General features: G+C 50.6%; 1 protein-coding gene across 4 annotated transcripts in view; it reads right to left on the bottom strand.

Annotated features, from left to right (window-relative positions):
• The window catches only part of CAPZB (capping actin protein of muscle Z-line subunit beta), a 101810-nt gene that overhangs the window by 43487 nt on the left and 40499 nt on the right, over window positions 1–17824 (bottom strand). For all 4 annotated transcript variants that reach the window (XM_084785887.1, XM_084785888.1, XM_084785889.1 and 1 more), the window contains exon 2: window positions 7355–7444. In XM_084785887.1, coding sequence (XP_084642013.1) covers window positions 7355–7444 — 90 coding nt within the window. The remainder of the gene's footprint in view (window positions 1–7354; window positions 7445–17824) is intronic.

Below are 17824 nucleotides of genomic sequence, written 5' to 3'. Positions count from 1 at the left end.
TCCTGGCATCTGTGAACACTGCTGTGTCAGAGACCTGAGTAGGTGTTAGCAGGTGTGGTGTTCTAACAGCCCCCAAGGAAAACAGAGTCAGGAGCAGAAAGGGAGAAAACTATAAGCACAGGGTTATTTGGTGACAGTGAAAGCCCCTCAGAGATGGCCTTGGGTGTCTGGATTGCACCATTCTGGAAGAAGTCTTGAGGTGTGGGATCAGGAAGATGTGGTCCCTGCAGGTGGCCGGGCACTGACAGTGGCTTGGGTGAGGGTCAGTCTTGTCCCTGTTCAACCAGACTCACTCCAAGCACAATTTAATTTGTGTAGACCTCCCTATGCCCCAGAGTAGTTTCTAGATTCAGGGCATGCAAGAGGACTAAGGTGTCCATTCTGCAGTCATGAAGAACAGTGGGCAGGCTGGAAAACCTGGAGCTAGATCTCGTAACCTCTGTGGAAGCTAGTGGACACAGGCTCTGGGCCTCCACTATGGAGTGGAAGGCTTCTTCCCACTTAGAAATTTTGCCTTTTCAGGTCAGGGCAAGAGAGAAGAGACCGTTGCCATGACCACTGAAGGGCAGAGGCACAGCCTTGCCTCAGGCCCAGCTTAAATCAGCTGAGGCCTTGTCATCAGAGCTGCCCTGCTGTGGAAGGCAAGGCTGGGGTTCCTGGAGCACCTGTAACAACACAGCCCAGAGGGTGGGAGGCTCTGGGCCTGAGCACAGGCTCTGGGTAGGCGGAGTTCAGGCTCTAGGAAGATGGCAAAGCTAACACAGCATCAACTAGTGTTCACTACACACCTCCCTGCCCCACATGTTGGCACTCTGGAAGTATTTGCCCAAGTCTTCCATGTACCCCATGAGATAGGTATAACAGGCCCCATCTGATAATAAAGGAAACTTATAACAAAGGCAATCTACTAAGACCTCCAAGCTAGGTGCATCCCCATATCCAGTCCCCCGCAGCACTCTCACTCTTTTGCTATAGTTCCCCTGGGGACACAATACTGGAGGTTGTGCCTGCTCTCTCTCTCACTTTACCACAGTGGGAGGCACTATGGTACAGACCTGAGAGAAACCAGTCTCTTCTGCTATGAAAAAGGGGTCCTGGTAACAGTGACCTCAACAGGACGATGTCCATTGTGAGGCTCTTCTGCTTCCTGGCCTCAGAACTGAGTCTGGGAGAATAAGATCAACAGCCCTAACCTGGAAGAGGCTGCAGCCCAGAGACCTACTGGCCTAAAGCAAGAGCGGTGCCCCCAAAGCTGCCAGCGAGGTGGCTCGCCAGGCCTGCTAGCTGTCAGAGGTGGTCTACTGTGGGGTTGGGAACCAACATGGTGCGACACCCCCACTGCACATAAGAACGGACTCCAGGAGGCTCCTGCCCCATTCTCTAGTTTTCTCATCTACAGAAGTGACCTAAGGCTAAACAAGGTCACAATAAAGATTACCCATGACGAGGCCCACAGAAAAGAATTGATCATATCATGGCTCCCTGCTAACACTACTTATTTTCCCCAGAATAGAGTCAAATTCTAAATGTGAGAACAATTAAAAAAAAAAAATTCCCAGGCTGGAGAGATGGCTCAGCAATTAAGGGTACTGTCTCCTCTTCCAGAGGTCCTGAGTTCAATTCCCAGCACCCACATGGTGGCTCACAACCATCCATACTGAGATCTGATGCCCTCTTCTGGCCTGCAGGTGCACATGCAAATAGAGCATTCATATACATATAAATAAATCTTTTAAAAATCTTGGACCTTCTGAAAACTTAGAAATGTGCACTGGGTGATTAACTTCAAGGTGACAGCAAAAGTGAACAGAATGCCTGTCTGGGGAATATTCTGGACCACTGGCCACACTGAAGTCTACTGTTACTATTCTAGAGCTGTGTAGGACTGGAAGATGTACCACTGTGGGGCTCTTGGCTCTTACTGTCTGAGCTGAACTCACAAGAGGTCTGCCTGCTGTGTATCTTGCTCTCCAGACATCAGAGTGAAAGCTGACAAGGCCAGGTGCTCCTCCTGGGACTCCCACCACCTCCACACACACCTGGCAGCTCTACTGAGCATGGCCTGTCACCTGCACCTGGCCCCCGGCAATGGGGAACCCTATCACTGAGATGATAATTATGCCCTGCAGATTTCAACCCTCAGCCCCATGAGCAGGTTCTGGAGACTCCAACAGAGACCACTGGCTGGCTGTGACGGAGGGGGAATTCCCTGGGGAAAGGAGGCGTAAAGCCGCACTTCTTTCAGGGCACAGGCCGAAAGCACTGGCGATGACATCACTGTTGAACACCTCGTGAACCTTCTACCTACCTTTGCTGAGACCTCATTAGAAGAGAAGAGATATTTTATTGTTGTTGAAAGAAAGGAGGAAAAACACTGGCCTAGACCAGTGGTTCTCAACCAGTGGGTTGTGACTCCTTTGGGGGCCAAATGACCCTTTCAGAGGAGTCCCTTAAGACCCTGGGAAAAGATATTTATTAACATTATAATTCATAACAGTAGCAAGACTACAGTTATAAGGTAGCAACAAAAATAATTTCATGGCTGGGGGGGTGGTGTGTGCGTGTCACCATTAGGAGGGGTCTCAGCATTAGGAAGGTTGCGACAGCCCCAGGCAAAGCGGCAGCACACATCTGACCTTCAAGATTCCAAGGCATGGGTGTTCTCTGGGGTCGCTAGAGCCACCGCAGCGCCACCACTCAGGCCCAGAATGAGTTCCACACTCCCTTCCTCATTGCTGGAATGTCATTTGCAGATTGCCTACAGCTAAGCACCAATGCTTAGCATTTCCTGGCTAACCTGCTAATCAATACGTGACGAGCTGTAACGCCATGTTAAGCTCAATTTTGTCCACTGGTGACAAAGGAGACCTGGCAACACAGGGTGCTTGTGGGTCCCTTCACTACAGCTCCCCCAATAGACACACTTGCTTTCTGTGGCCCAAAGGCATAATCACACCTGGCCATTCTGGCCCTCTGACCCGTCCTATCCCATCATGCCCCTCGCAGACCTCACACCACTCGGCCAATAACTTCTGGCAGCTGTTCTAAGTGCAGTTTCTGCTGGGCTGGAGTGCGAAGCCCCTTCCCCACCCGCCACGGCCTGCTCTTGTTCTGAAGGGTGGCAATCTGTTGCTCTAAGGAGGAATATACTGAACAACTTGGTCAGGTCATCAACAGGCTGGTAAAGCATCAGAATGACTCCAAGACCTCATCCCTAGGCCTGGCCAGAGAGGCTAGCAGCACTCCCGGCTCTGAGGGCTTCCCTCTGCTTAATTAAGCCTGGGCAAACCTAAGATGACAGCCTCTGGCTTACTACAGGAAGGAAGAAAGGTAGGAATTACACACACACACACACACACACACACACACACACACACACACACACACAGAGATGTTTGCTCACTGAGCCACTGAGCCTTCCTTGCCTCGTAAAACAGATCCATGGCTATTTTTGGTGCGGTCTTAAAAAGGCAAAGGACGAACGGCCTGGTGGGTGCCAATCTGCAGAAACAAACTCCTTCCTCAGCTCAGGGCTCAAAATACACCCCAGCAGAGGCTTCAACTCTAGCTGCCAGTGTGCAGACTGAGGCCATAGAAGGTCAAAGGACCTTCCCATCACATGATCCCTGGCCCACATGGGTGTGTGAGTATTTTTGAAACAGCTTAGCAACCAATTTCAGCCAGTTTCCCTCTAGCACAATGGAATTAGTATGTAATAAAATGATGTTTTGGCCATCTGCAAAGGATGGTCACTTCCCAGTGGAATCCCAAGGCAGCGATGCTGGAGAGAAAGCGGAGTGCTGACCTGGCAGGGCAAGCCAGCTGCCAGGGCCAGACTGCCACCAAGCACACAGCACATTTTGATGGGACTCTGGACCTGGACCTTGCATGGACCAGAGTCTCTGCAGCAGCCTGGCTCGCTCTGACATGTAAATGAGGCCGAGCCTCTGAGGGGAACACAGGTAAACCCCCAACATTCCCACCAGTCTCAAAGCTTGAAGACGACCCTTAGGAACAGGTCCTTTCCTCACTGGTGTGAGCCCCTCCAAAAACACCCCTGACTATGAAAAGTAGAAACCTGGCCATAGGTAGCATGAGTTTCCTGAGATGTCAGCTTTGGGAAGAAACCAAAACCTCATGTGACCTCAGAGCCGCACCTGGACACAGAACAAGCGGCACAGGATAAGAGGGCTACAAACTGTCACCTCTGAGCACAACAGGAGAAAAGCCGCAACAAGAAGGGGACACATTTAGAATGATTTTTACGGTCAAACGTGGATCCAACAAAAAGCCAGGCTGAATGCTGCACACACATGGACTGCACACATGGGGCTCTGAAGGCAGGCCATCCGTCACATATGGCTTCTGCAGCATGTTGGTGTGGCTTTAACGAGCCATGCTTCACTAGACCCTAATCTGTTGAGAAGTCATGCCCCATTTCCATCGTGACATCCAGCCTGCTTCAATTAAACAATTAACGAGCACCCCAAATCCCCAACCCACTCACTTAGGGGGCTCTGCGGTCTGGGTGACCCCAAGGCTGGCTCCACACAAGCCAGCACCTTTCAAGCCATACCACGAAGCTATGGGAGTTAACCCTGAAAGGCCTGGCTCTAAGGGAACTCATTCGTGTCCCATATGCCATTTTTAAAGTGTGGCAACTTAAAACTATACCTAGGCATGGGAGCCTACACCTCTGATCCCAGTACCAGGGGGGCTGAGACAAAAGGATGCTAAAGTCAAGGCCAACCTGGGATATATAGCCAGATTTTTGTCTCGTGTTCTCTACACACAGGTAAAACTGGCACACCATGAAGACATGCCACACTCAGGCTCTTGCTGGGTGATCTCTCTCAAAGGTGACCAAGTAATGCAGAGCAGGATTCCTTGCTGCCATCCTGATTCCTGATGCCATCTGGTCACACCATCTCCCTACAGCCACAGTTTCTCACAAAGATGGGTCAGGCATGTGGACCGTTAAATGGTTATTGTAAAAACTCAGACGGAAATTCTGTGTTCAGATGTAGGCACACTGTAGTATGCAAGGCTCCCATTACTGTGACCGAATTTCCGCCACAACTTAAGGGGAGGACATGTTTCTTCTGGCTTCAGAGCTCTCTGTCTATGGTTGGTTGGCTCGGGGACTCTTGGGCCTATGGGGAAGCCAAACATCTTAACACATGTGGAGTGAGGCTGCTCACCTCACGCTGACCGTGAGCAAAGGCTGAGGGGCCCCAGAAGGCTGACTTCCTTCCACTGCCAACAGTGCCATGAGCTGAGGAGCAGAGGACTTCAAGATTCAAACCCCAAACGCTGGGCGCAGTCAACAACTGTTAGCTCCTACCCTCAACTCTGGTCTCCCTCTCCCACTCTCTGGCCCAGTTTTTGTAAAAACAGAGTGAAAGGGGGAGGTGCAGTCGGATGCCAGGACGGACGTAGTTCGTGGCACTTCACAGGTGACCTGAGGCAGAACACTCTGACCCAGAATTCAGTGGGAGGCAGCTCTCAGCCTCTCCTTCCTTCCCTATCACACTGCGATTCTCTCTTGGACCTGAGGGAAACTGGCATCTGCAGCGAAGCAATCACGCTGCACACATCTCAGAGATGAGTGATGAGGGGACCTTGGGGGAAACCTCCAGCTGGAGCACGATGCTGCGGTTGCCATAAGAACAAAACAGCCCGTTAAACATCAAGAGTCGGCAGAGAACTATGAGTTATCCTTTCGTGCTTCCGTGTTGGGGTTATTTCCAAACTACAGTAATAACTGAGCTGAACCTCGTCGAAGCACATGCAGAGCAGGAAAGGCAACTCCCACAGCTGAGCAGAGGGGGAGACGGGGTTGCAACTCCAATTCTGGCCCCCCTTGTGAACACGGGGGTCAGCCACAGACTGCTGACCAAGAAAAAGTCAACACTTCCCAGACTGCACTTGGCAGGGCTGCCTCACAGGACCGCTGAGGATTAAGGAAGGCCACACAACAGAGGCGGTGGATCCCTGCACAGAACAACGACGGCCAGAGAGAGGTACAGGGCACTGACCGCAAGCTTCAGCTTCTCTGATTCCTAGACATCAGTGTGTGTGCGCTCACGTACACTCTGAGACGACTTCTTTTACACCCACCTTCTCTTCAAGTCCAGCACGAGGCACCTGTGGCTGGGCTTTCCCACAGGGCCACTACACTCCTGAAACCACCCCCTTCTCACATCCTGAGATTTTTTTTTTCCCAATTCCCGATCACAACTCCTTCCACGGGCCTCACAGTTGTCTTACACACCTGCTCACAGCTGGAGCTTCGGGCCCTATAAACAGAGATGGTTGTACTGGGGACCTTCCAGGCTGCTAAGAGAGTTTCAGCTGGGCTTGACGGAAATCTCCTGGGGAAAAGGGTTCTCAGTCCCAGCAACAGAACACAAGTAAGGCACCAGAGTAGATAACTGGCTGGAAACCCCTGCTGGAAAGCAGGCCTCACGGCTTCGCGTCCAGGACGACACGCGGGACACGATGGGAAAAGCAGACTTGGTTCCAGAGCCCCATTAAATCATGTAGGTAAGCTGGAAGGCCTCCTGGGAGCTGATTTCAATTTTTCCTGTGGCTTTTACGTTGTTGAGTATTTTAGTATTTTCAAATAGTACTGCAGCGCCAGCTCATCCAAGGAATCATTTTAAAGACAATTGTTTTATATGTTTTTAAAAAAGCACACTTTTTAAAAAGCTTAATACTTAAAAAAAAAAAAACCCAAATTATTAAAACTTTTTGTTGTGCTGGGCGTGGTGGTGCATGCCTTTAATCCCAGCACTCAGGGAGGCAAAGGCAGGCAGAGTTCTGTGAGTTTAAGGCCAGCCTGGTCCACAGAGCAAGTCCAGGACAGCCAAGGCTAAACAGAGAAACCCTGTCTCAAAATACCAAAAAAGCCAACCATCCAAAACAAAACACAAGAAAAAGCAAACCCCTTTTGTTGTTAAACCTTTCGGGCTAGAAAGGACACTGTTGGTCAGGGCTGGCTGAGGAAGCTGATCCAGCATGGGGGCCTGGGTTAGCAACCTTGGTGGATGCCTATAAAGGTGTGGCCCAAATGGAAGCTTCTAGAAAGGGTAAACAAGGTAGATAGGGGACGGGGTCTAATTAACTTTATAACCAATACTTATGCTGCACTTTATCAATGAAGACAGGCTCAAAGGACATCAGTCCACCATAGGAAACTCATCTCTGTCGGGAGGAATCTTGGAGCCCAGTGGTCGTCTGGCCTGGGAGAGAAGAGGTTTCCTGTGTTTTGAATTCCAAACAAAGAGCAGCCCCGAAGAAAGCAACTATGTGCCTTGGCCTCGGAGTGGGAGCACACGAAGAAGGTACGCACCAGGTCGATCAGGTCACTGAGGTTTTTCTCGATCTGCTGTGGAGGCAGGCGCCTCATCAGGTCCAAGGCGCAGTCCAGCTGCTGATCGCTCTGGGGAGGACAGAGAAAAGCAGTATTTAAGTATTTCCGCCAATACTAAGAGCTCCTTCAAAACATGCATTCATTCGTTCTGCTGCTGCTGCTTGCTTGTGGCACTCTGAAACCCAAGGGGCCTCTGGTGGACCCTCAGCTGCAGCCTGGAGCGATATGGTGTCTGTAGACAGCCAGCCTGTCTGGGTGAGACCCTCAAGGAGTAAAAAGCAAGACAGCAGATCCACAAAACCTGGTCTCAGCCCTCCTACTCAGCAGGGCTGGCAGCTTGAGGTGCCCACTCCCAGGGCTGGCTCTACCATTGAGCAGGCTCTTGGACACAGTTACGGTGACCTCTGCTCTGGAAGATGAATACTGTTAGGTGACACTGCCAGGCCAGGGACCCTGAAAAACTCCATTATCAGGGGGGGAAAAAAAAGTGAGAATCCAGGGCCAAGGTGCACAATGAAAGTACGAACGAGTTCATCATTCGTTCATAAATGCCTACAAAGCTTCCCAGGCTAATTTTCAAACTGGTCTAAGACCTGAAGCGCTGACAGTCAAGAGCTTGTAGCAGGATAGCCGAGAGGAAAAGCACCTGTCACCACCCATGGCGACCTAAGTTCAAGGCTCAGGACTGACACAGTGGAAAGCAAAAACTGACTGCCTGAACTTGTCCTCTGACTTTCACAAGTCCACCTTAGCAATCAAACATGTGTACAAGCACAAGATAAATGAAAAATTTAAGAAGGGCTTACCCTAGCCAGTAAAATATAGTTTATTATAACTGTGCCCAATGCTGATCCAGAGTACTGGAGGCTAACCCCACGCTCATTCACTGAGCACCTTTCCAAAGTTACACATGGCTGGTGTGCAGCTGACTAACATCCGAGGAGGCCCTGTGCACCATGCACCACAGATACACAGAAATAATAAGGGGGTGGAGCGGGGGAGAAGAGGCTGGGCCGGGCAAGACCACTGAAGAGCAAAGGAAACTCGGCGCAGAGAGGGCTCCAACACAGACCTTGGGATGAAGTGAGGAAGTGTGCCCGGAGGATGGTGAGGATCTGGGTCAGGGGTTGGGAGTGGGAGGGTGAATGGGTGGGTTAGGGCATTCTAACGGCAGGCGGCCATGGGAGTCCCCAACACCAAGAAGAGGCTTTGATTTGTATCTGATACCTGTTCTGGTCCAACCCATCTCGGGGTTTCTGAAAGCCCTAAATGAGCAAGCCAGAGAGTCTCATAAAACACACACAGGAATCCTTACAACGCCACATTTGGCTGTAATGAGCCACAGCCGTCCTGTGTTGTTGCCATCTCGACCGTACTAACCACAGCAAGTGTGGGGCAGGGGCCTCTTTTGTATCCACCACAGGCAGGATACACAGCTATCTGAAGTCGGTCCTATTTCTCTCTCTCTCTCTCTCTCTCTCTCTCTCTCACACACACAGACACACACACACACACACACACACACACACACACGGCAGACTGTTTCAAATGTGAGTTGGCCTCTTGCTCATGCTGGTTATACGTGATTGTCTATTCTCAGCGAACAATGCTAAGGAAGAGGAAACAAAGCATCGCAACTCCTGCTGCTGCTCCTGGTGAACGCGGCACCCAGGCATCATGAGCTTCTGGCTTGTGCCATGCACTTTTGGGGCAGGGATTTGGCTCATGGCGCAGGAAGCTAGTGTAGCACGTCCAGGGTACAGCACAGAGAGCTCACAGACTCTAGAGAGGCATCTCCATTTCCCAGGACTGCCACCCATCGACGTAGCACCCTGGGCTGCTTTCTTCACCTCCAGCAGCCTCCAGGACTCTAGGGAACCTTCTCAGAGTGGCATGGTGACGGGTGATAATGCATATGTGACATCAGCACACAGTAGCAGTATGTGTTTGACACCTGGAGCATCTCACAGGAATATCATTCAGGCTTCATGTGTGTTCTTAAAAAACTGATCTGGGGGCTGAAGAGACGCCCCAGGGGTTAAGAGCAAGTGTCGCTCTTCCAGAGACCAGAGCTGAACTCCCAGCACACACACCAGATGGTTCACAACCACCTACAACTCCAGCTCCAGGGGAACGCTCTGTAATTCTGGCCTCTGAGGACACTTGCATGCATGTGCATGTGTGCACACTTGCACAAGTGTGTGTATACACACACAGACACACCCAGAGATATCACTGCTTTCTAATATCCCTCCCATCTGAATGCTACCACAAACTAGAACAAGGTGTTCAGCCTCGTTCTGCCCACACAGAAGTGAGAAGCTGGAGGGGCAGACACGCTCAGCGGGCGGAGCGCTCGCCTAGCATGTGCAAGGAAGGCCCTGGGTTCAAGACTCAGAATACACAGAGCATGGTGGTACCCACCTGCAGTCCTAGCTCTTGGGAGGCAGACAGGGAGCTCAGAAGTTAAAGACATCCTCACCTATGCAGTGAGACCCTGCCCGCAAATAGGGGGTTGGGTGGGTGCTGGAGAGATGGTTCAGTGGTTAGGAGTACCTAATGCTCTTGCAAAGGACCCGACGTCAATTCCCGGCACCCACATGAGGCTCACAAATGCCTGCGACTCCAGTGCCAAGATATCTAACACCTCCGGCCTCTGAGCGCGCGCGTGCGCACACACGCACACACGCGTGCACTTAAACACAGTAATTTTAAAGAAAGAATGGAAACTCTAAATGATTCAACTGAAACTAGTGTTTCTTTACCAGAGATGATTTCTGTCAGACCAGCTATGTCCACCTGACATGTTCTAGAAATTGCTGAGACATCTGAGAACACTTTTGCCTGTCATGAGGGGAAAGGGATGCTGCTGGAACTTAATGACTAGGGCTCAGGGATCCCACTCAGCATCGAATAACACAAAGGACAGCCCCCCTCAACTGCCTGCCTAAACGAGTCAGTTTTTGTTTAGGTTTTGTTTTTCTGGGGAGCTTGCTCTTACTACCCCGGTCAGAGGAAGGGCCCTCTTCAGAAGAAACACCTGGCACACATTTACCAAAGACCACTTAAGCCCTGAAAACTTGTGGGTTTTGGAAAAACAGAGATTAGCAACCTTCGTCAGGATTCTAAAGAAAATGTCTACATATATAAGCCGAGCTCATCTGCAACTGTAACCCCAACACACTTGTGGGGGCACTTGTGGGGATTAACCAGAAAGTGAGCAACAGACACCTGACTGGTGAAGGCTAGCATGGAAGAACACCATTTTGATCTCTAGGCAGTCTCTTCAGTGTGCCACTGCCCCTCACCACGAGGGGCCAACTACAGAAGGCCTTCCTCCAAGCCTGCCAGAATGCCCCCGCTGGCAGGGCCCCCAGCCTGACGTCATCTCACAGGGACTCTGCACTCATCCCAATTCATCTTAATTGGAAATGTTTCACAACAAGTTTCTGGCTGAGGATGTTTAACTCTCATTAGGTTAGGAAATGACTAAATGCTTCCCATAAGTGAAGCAACATGGGAAGGCCGACTGACAGCCCATAAAAAGTTAAAATTAGAGTGGCCTGGAGCCGCTCGCCAGGAGTCTTAGCAAGCCTAAGGGTCCAAAGGGAACCAGCACCAGAACACTAAGAAAACGAGATGGTGGAGCGGGGGGGCTCCAAGGGCAACCCAGGAGACGTCCTCATTTTTATAATGTCCAGAAACAAGTAGGAGTGAACTTGTCTGTTATACATGGGTGCACAGGCACCTCAAAGTAATGCAGCAGCCCAGAGTATGGTGACTACAGAATCCCCAAGAGTCTATAGTCACACGGCCTCCGGTAAATGGAAGATTTTGTTGTCTGGGTCTTACAAGACAGGCTGTGAAGCTTCAGACTGTACCAATCTGTTACTGATGTAGTCAGCAGACAGACACTTAAATAGTTTTTAATATTGTGTGTGGGGGGTATATTGCCTGCATGTATGTCTATGCGCCATGCACATGCCTGGTCCCAGTGAAGGTCAGAAGAGGGCATCAGACCCCATGGAACTGGAGTTACAGACAGTTGTGAGCCACCACGTGGGCTCTACCTAGATCCTCTGAAGGCAGCTCTCTGGCCCTCCTGAATAAAGGAAGTTAAGGAGGAAGCACCACAGGAGCAAGTGAAGATGGGATGCAGCAGAGGAGAAATCTTTGCTGTGACTAGGTCTGCTCACTCTGCACCTGCCTTTGGCCTGCCTGCCCCAAGATACCTCCAAAATGGACCCTCCCCCTCCTCCTTCATTCTAAGTGCGGGTGCATGGCTGGGTCCCTCTGCCCTGCCTATCTGTAAAACCATCATTCTGGATTCACTGTTCAACAAGTGGGCACCGAGTGCTAGCCCTGGGCCAAGCCCTGAGCTTGGCCTGATGCACGGGATCTAGTCTCAGTTGTCACAAAACTAGCTGTCCACATAGCACAGGCCACAGGATGAGCACATGAAAGGACACAGAAGATCCAGGCATGGCAGACGCAGCGAGTGACCTTTGTCCCTGCTCTCATTTTCTTAGGCTGCCCTCTCTCACAGTTACTTATTTTGCAAACTGCAACACCTTGACTGAAAATGGCTTCTTCCAAGTACCACCCTTCAGAAAGCAAGCTTTTGGGGCGCTCTCTCCCAGCACACTGGTGATTAGGGGACGGGATGAGAACTAAGCAGCCAAAGAAAGGCCATTTCATTACACCTTCCACAACTCTTTGCCCATTCAATTAGTCACTCAATAATTATTTATTGTTTCCTAGGTAACAAGCTCTGTTTTTGATGCTCAGTAGCGAACACAAAGTCCCTGGTCTTTACAGAGCTTACAGTGCAGTTAAAAATGAAAATAAAACTCAATTAGGAAAAAACCCACCGGGGACAAGAGCTTGAGGGTATGGGAGGATCAGGGCGGCGGCTTTTGAAGTACCTCAGCTGAAGCAGGAAAGGTCTGGCTTCTGCTGGCTTTCACACGACTTAAAAAAAAAAAAAGGTAAAAAAAAAAAAACCTGCCTAAATCACACGGCAACAAGTAAAATAATGTTCATATGGGCAGGAACTAACAGAGTCAAATAAAACACCACAGGCTAAAATATCCTTGGAAAGTACAGACATCTGACTATCAGCCAGTCTTCTGCAGACAGTCAAGCTTGCCCTCTAAACACAAACAATCATCAACAAAAAAAAGCATAGTCAGTTCCTGTGCAGGGGACACCAAGAGCCAAGCATACCCCAGCCTGTGATAAGGCCCAGTTGAACACTCTCCCATCCTCTTCCAGCACTGATAACGCCAGACACAATCCAGAGGACACCCAGGCACATGGCGTAGGGGTGGGGATGGGAGGATGTAAGGTGCTTCTGAACCCTAGGTAGTGCCCCTCCACAGTATAGAGGGAAGGGAAGGGCTGATGAGAGCCTGCCCTCCTGCCCTGAGAGCCAGCACAGGGTATGAGGTGGGAAGGGACTGGGCCTTCTGATGAGTGACCTGTAGTCAGTTAACTCCCAAGCCACTCCCAGGCAGCTTGCTTAGTCTGGGCCCTGGCTCACAGGCCCATCACCCCATCAGTGTTGCTCTTGTCTCTGTTAGAGGTAAGGTTTGTACTTCTGTGTTCCTCCTCTGGACTCTTTAACTTGAAAATCCACTGCTCTGTGTAGGTTTAGGAGCTCCTGAAGCATCCACAGAGGAATGTCAACACCCTTTATCGCAGACTCATTTTCCCAAATCAGCCATAACCAGGGGCTCTGCTGCATATAACATGGGTGGTCAACCTCCCCACTGCTGTACCCGCATGTATCCACAGCCCTTACCTCTTAGAAGTGTGCTGTGTCTGTGACTGCCCTAGCACTCCTACAGCAAGACTGCGGTTGAGTGACCTCTGGGGACAGATCAAACTAGCAACTTCTCTCAGCAGGCAGACTAGCTCAGACCCTACGAGACACAGGTCCCTAAGTCCCAGCAATATGTCTGGCTCCCACTGTGACGACAATACAAGCCCCTGAGCCGGAATGAGTGGGCCAGGGTGACCCTGAGCTGATGACCCACAGAAACTGGAAGAGGAACTTGAGACACTAGGTAATCGGGTTCAATGGCAGCAGCACACAGAGATTCTTGTGATAACCACTGGGGGGCAGTCTCACTAGAGATGAGCTGTGGGCAGCAAAGACCAGCGAGGGGCCTTCTCCTTACCCATGCTCAGAGTCAGCAGTTAGTAGGCAGAACAGAGAGAGCGAGGTGATTGTCCAGGAGATGGGAGGGGGTCGAGAAGCTCAGAGTGCATGGGGTCTGGGCATCCTTTGAAACACGGTGTATCTAACTCTAGGAGGACCAGAAACTCATACTACTAGTATTTCCAGGCAGGAGCGGGCCTGGTCCTCCTGACTGGTTAGGGCAGATCTGGACTCCAGTGGCATCTGTATGTAAACAACTCTCTCTGAGCCTGCAGAGCTGGTGCCCTGGCTTACATTCCACAGAGGGTTAGCGAGCACTCACTTTACAGACACCCAGGGGTAAGCTGCTGGCGCCTGGAGGCTGGGCTGACTTACCACAGACTTGTGGTGTCTCACTTGACCAGAATTGGCCTCAGACTGTCTTGTGACCCAGCAAGCAATTGTTTAAAAGCAGAATCTTTTTTCTGCCTTGAAACTTAGAACAGTTTGTGCCAGGGGCTATTTGGGAGAGAATAGGAAGGCAAGCCCAGCCTCCCCGTCAGGCGACTCTAGAAACCTGCACATTTTGGTTTAATAAAATGAAAAGTGATTCTTCTATTGAATGATTTGCCCCTGGGAAGGACACTGATGACAGTGGCCCAGACACAAACACAGTATCTCCGGGATGTTGTTTGTTCCCATGGAAAAAAATCTTCTACCGAGAGGACAAAGCAACATCTAGTTGGGCAGAAGGTACCTCCCTCAGACTTTGGGGTCTCCTGCACACTGTCATGGATAGTCACTGACATCTTCTAAAACAGACTAAAACAAACATCACGTGACACATCAGGAGACATTTAGCGCTGTCTTGGATCATGCAGGCGGCCCTAGAAGATGGGGGCTCAGGAGGAAAGGAGCTCAAGTCCCTGAATGGCCTGCCAGCTTGTGCAAGAAGTAATCCCCTGCCTTACCCTGGCAGAAAGCTAAATATTTAAAGCGACCAGCATGGTAGCAGAAGCAATGTCATTTTGACAGTGCATCCTTCCCACATTGCAGAACTCAGCAGGGGCATAAGGACATGGCTGCTCTGCCAGGACACGCTCTGGGCACTCACTCTTCCCTGCTTTCTCTGTAACTTGACACAGGCTTTCCATGTGGGCTGCCAAGAGTCTCCAGGAAGGAGGGGTGTCCCTTCAGTTGCCAAGTCACTGAGCACCAACGAAGGAGGACAGACCTGAAAGCCAACATCCGCCCCACACATCCCTTGGCCCTGGGTGCCATCAAGCTAAAGCTGCAAGGAGAGGAAGGACAGAAGGATGAGGGCAGACATCTTGACAGCTGCTGTCAAAAGGTCCTCCCTCAGGTCTCCTGCACCTTGCGGCCTGCTCCCTGACGCCTGCAGAGCTGCTGCTGAGAAAAGCTGCACTCCTGAGCCACCTCCCTATTTGCTGGTGTTTCCAAGCCTACCTCAGGTCATCAAAACTGCATCAATGTGACAGGCCTAGAAGAGTCCCAAGATGCCTAGAGTCCCAACAGCGGGAATTTCCATGTGCCTCTCCCAGTGTGTTTATTCCAGTGGAAACTTAGCAACCTGCACGCGGCTCCTGCCTAGCTCTACCCCCACCGTTCTCGGACTTTGCCTTCACAGCCCTTCAGGAACCAAGGCCTCCGAGCTGAGTCACACTTCAGAGCAGGAGCTTCTGTTTGTAGTACCAGCGCCCCCACCTGCAGAGATTGGAATTCACTCTGCAAACCTGGCGGAAGGCAGAGTTCTCTGAAAGACAAGAGTCCCCAGAGTTGCCAGAAGGCACGGCCATGTTGATACCCTTTGACACTGGACTCCCAGCAAGCAGGTCCACTTTTGGGCTCTTCTATCTGCCGTGGAAGACAGATGCCCTCCCTCCCTGTGCCCTCCACTTCCTCAGCACACAGGTGGCAGCCCCTGGTCCCACCTGCACACCTGGTCTGTGGGCTAAAACGCAACCCCCTACCAGTTCTCTACAGGAATGAACGCCTGCTTCCCATGCCTTGGACTTAGTGAGGCAGCAGGGATGGCCAAGAGGAGAAACGGCCAGGTCAGATGACAAGAGTAAATGTGTGGCTCTTGAGCCTGCTCACGACCCAGCTGGCTTGAAAATACAGAGCCATCACACTGATTGGGGGGGGGGGGTCTTAGAAACCTTCTACGTGAGGTAACGGTGGCCCAGATTTATCTGGAACTCAGCAGGCTGAGAGCCAGTGAGCCAGGACCCAAACACAAACCGTCCACTCTACTCGCTGTGCTTCCACCTCAAGCAGAAAGTTGAGGATGACACTGGGCTTGCTCCTTCCCGCAACAAGACGTGAGAGTTCTGTATCCAGAGAACTGACAGTGACGGTATTAGACGGCCCTGGAAGGAAATTGGAGAGGGGAAGCGGGGAAGGAGACACACATGACTCAGACTACTTGAGTTTTCAGGTGAACTGCTCATTGGTAAGAATGTGCAATGTGGCTGGGTACAGTGGCACACGCCTTTAATCTAAGTACTTGGGAGAGAGAGGCAGGCGGATCTCCGTGAATTTGGGGCCAGCCTAATCTATAGAGCTAGTTCCAAGACAGTCAGGGCACAGAGAAACTTTGTCTCAAAATACCAGAAAAAAAGAAAAAGAAAGAACGAATGGAAGGAAGGAAGAGAAAGAAAAAAAGAAAACTCAACATGTAAACCCATTTCAAAAGAAAGTAGCATTACATCTAGACCAGGCCCTAGGTCCTGGGGAAGGTAGTGCCAGTTTCACAGGCGAGAAAAAGGAGTCAAAAAGCTCGGGCCTCTTGCCCTGGAGCCAGAGCACTGCAACAGACTGGCCTCTGCATCCAAACGTTCCACAGAGGCTGCTAACAACAGGATCTTCTGTAATGTTAACTTCCTGTAAAAGCCCGCTGGCTCAGAGAATCCATCAGCAACAGTGAGGGTCTTCTCCAGGGCGGAGTGGGGGGGGGGCAGTCCACCACCAATCTGTCTCCTTGGATTACAACCACGGTCTCACACACACCACCACTGACAGGTGATTTCTTGAAAACACTAAAGCCTTTTGGAGACAGTTTCTCTGGCTGATGTTTTCCTGGCCCCTTCAGAAGAGTCCACAGGGCGCCATCACCTACGGTCTGCTCATTAATGGTTCACAGATGTCCACAGCTGCTGCTCTGCACGATCCTGGCTGGTTTCATATAACCAGTGACTAATCCCTCCACTTTGTCAACTGACAGCTAGACAAATAATTAGGGGCAATCCCAAGACATCTTCGATAGATGGCATGTGTGCTGCCCACATCCACCTCGGTGGTACAGGAAGCTCAAGACTCTTCTCAAAGCCAGACAGTTAATCCAGAGTGTCACTGTATGCCCAACCTAGAGGAAAACTGTTTGGGGAAAGGTCTGAATGTGTGCTGGCCAAGAGAAGTCTACTTCTGTAGCAGGGGCAGCCAACTGACAAGGACCATCTCCTCAACATAGTCACAAGGTAGCCTGGATGCAATCTGCAGTATTTGGACATGGGTTACCCTAATAAAGCACTTACACAGCTTTTGAAGGTGGGGGTGGGATATGACAAATCAGCTCCCATCAGGCAACAGCACAAATAGACAGGTCCCAAAAACAGCAATATGTAAAGGGTGTGGGGTGGTAAATGAAGCCTCCATCAACTCAAGCATTTTACCTAGAAGTAGGACAGGACTGTTTCTTGATTTAGGTCTAAAGGGAAGCTTTAAAGGAACACAATACTTGTACAGCAAATAAGCACTGGGTGGGCTGCAATGTAGCTCAGAGGTAAAGCTGCTTGTCCAATACACATGAAGCCCTGGGTCCAGCCCTGAAGTCCAGCACAGCAAAAGGAAACAACAACAACAACAACAACACGCGGCTATTTTAAAACATACTTTACATGTTAAATCACACCCAAGCCTCAGCACATGTGCACAATATGTACTGATCAGCTCAAGGCCTATCTATGCAACCTGCCAAGTCTTTGGGCAGGGTCATTCCAAATCCTCTCTACTAGCTATCTGGAGTGGACAATTAAATTAGCCACTGGAATTGCCATACCGTGCTGTGGAATGCTGGCGTTCTAGGCAGATGCACACTGCACTTGGTGATTTCTTCCTAATTCCCAGGCCCATGTGTGATGAAATTCGGAAAACTATATCCAACTTCTGTGCATTGCTGTCTGCTTGTCCCAGCTCAAAAGCTAGACACCACACTGAACTGTCAAGCACAGGTACAGAACAGCAAAGACCTGATCCGTATCCCTCCACTGTATCACCAAAGCTACTCT

The sequence above is a fragment of the Acomys minous genome (assembly GCF_964271855.1).
Source record: "Acomys minous genome assembly, chromosome: 6".
Taxonomy (NCBI): domain Eukaryota; kingdom Metazoa; phylum Chordata; class Mammalia; order Rodentia; family Muridae; genus Acomys; species Acomys minous.
Note: the sequence above shows the minus strand (reverse complement) of the source record. Positions and strands in the feature narration are given on the sequence as shown.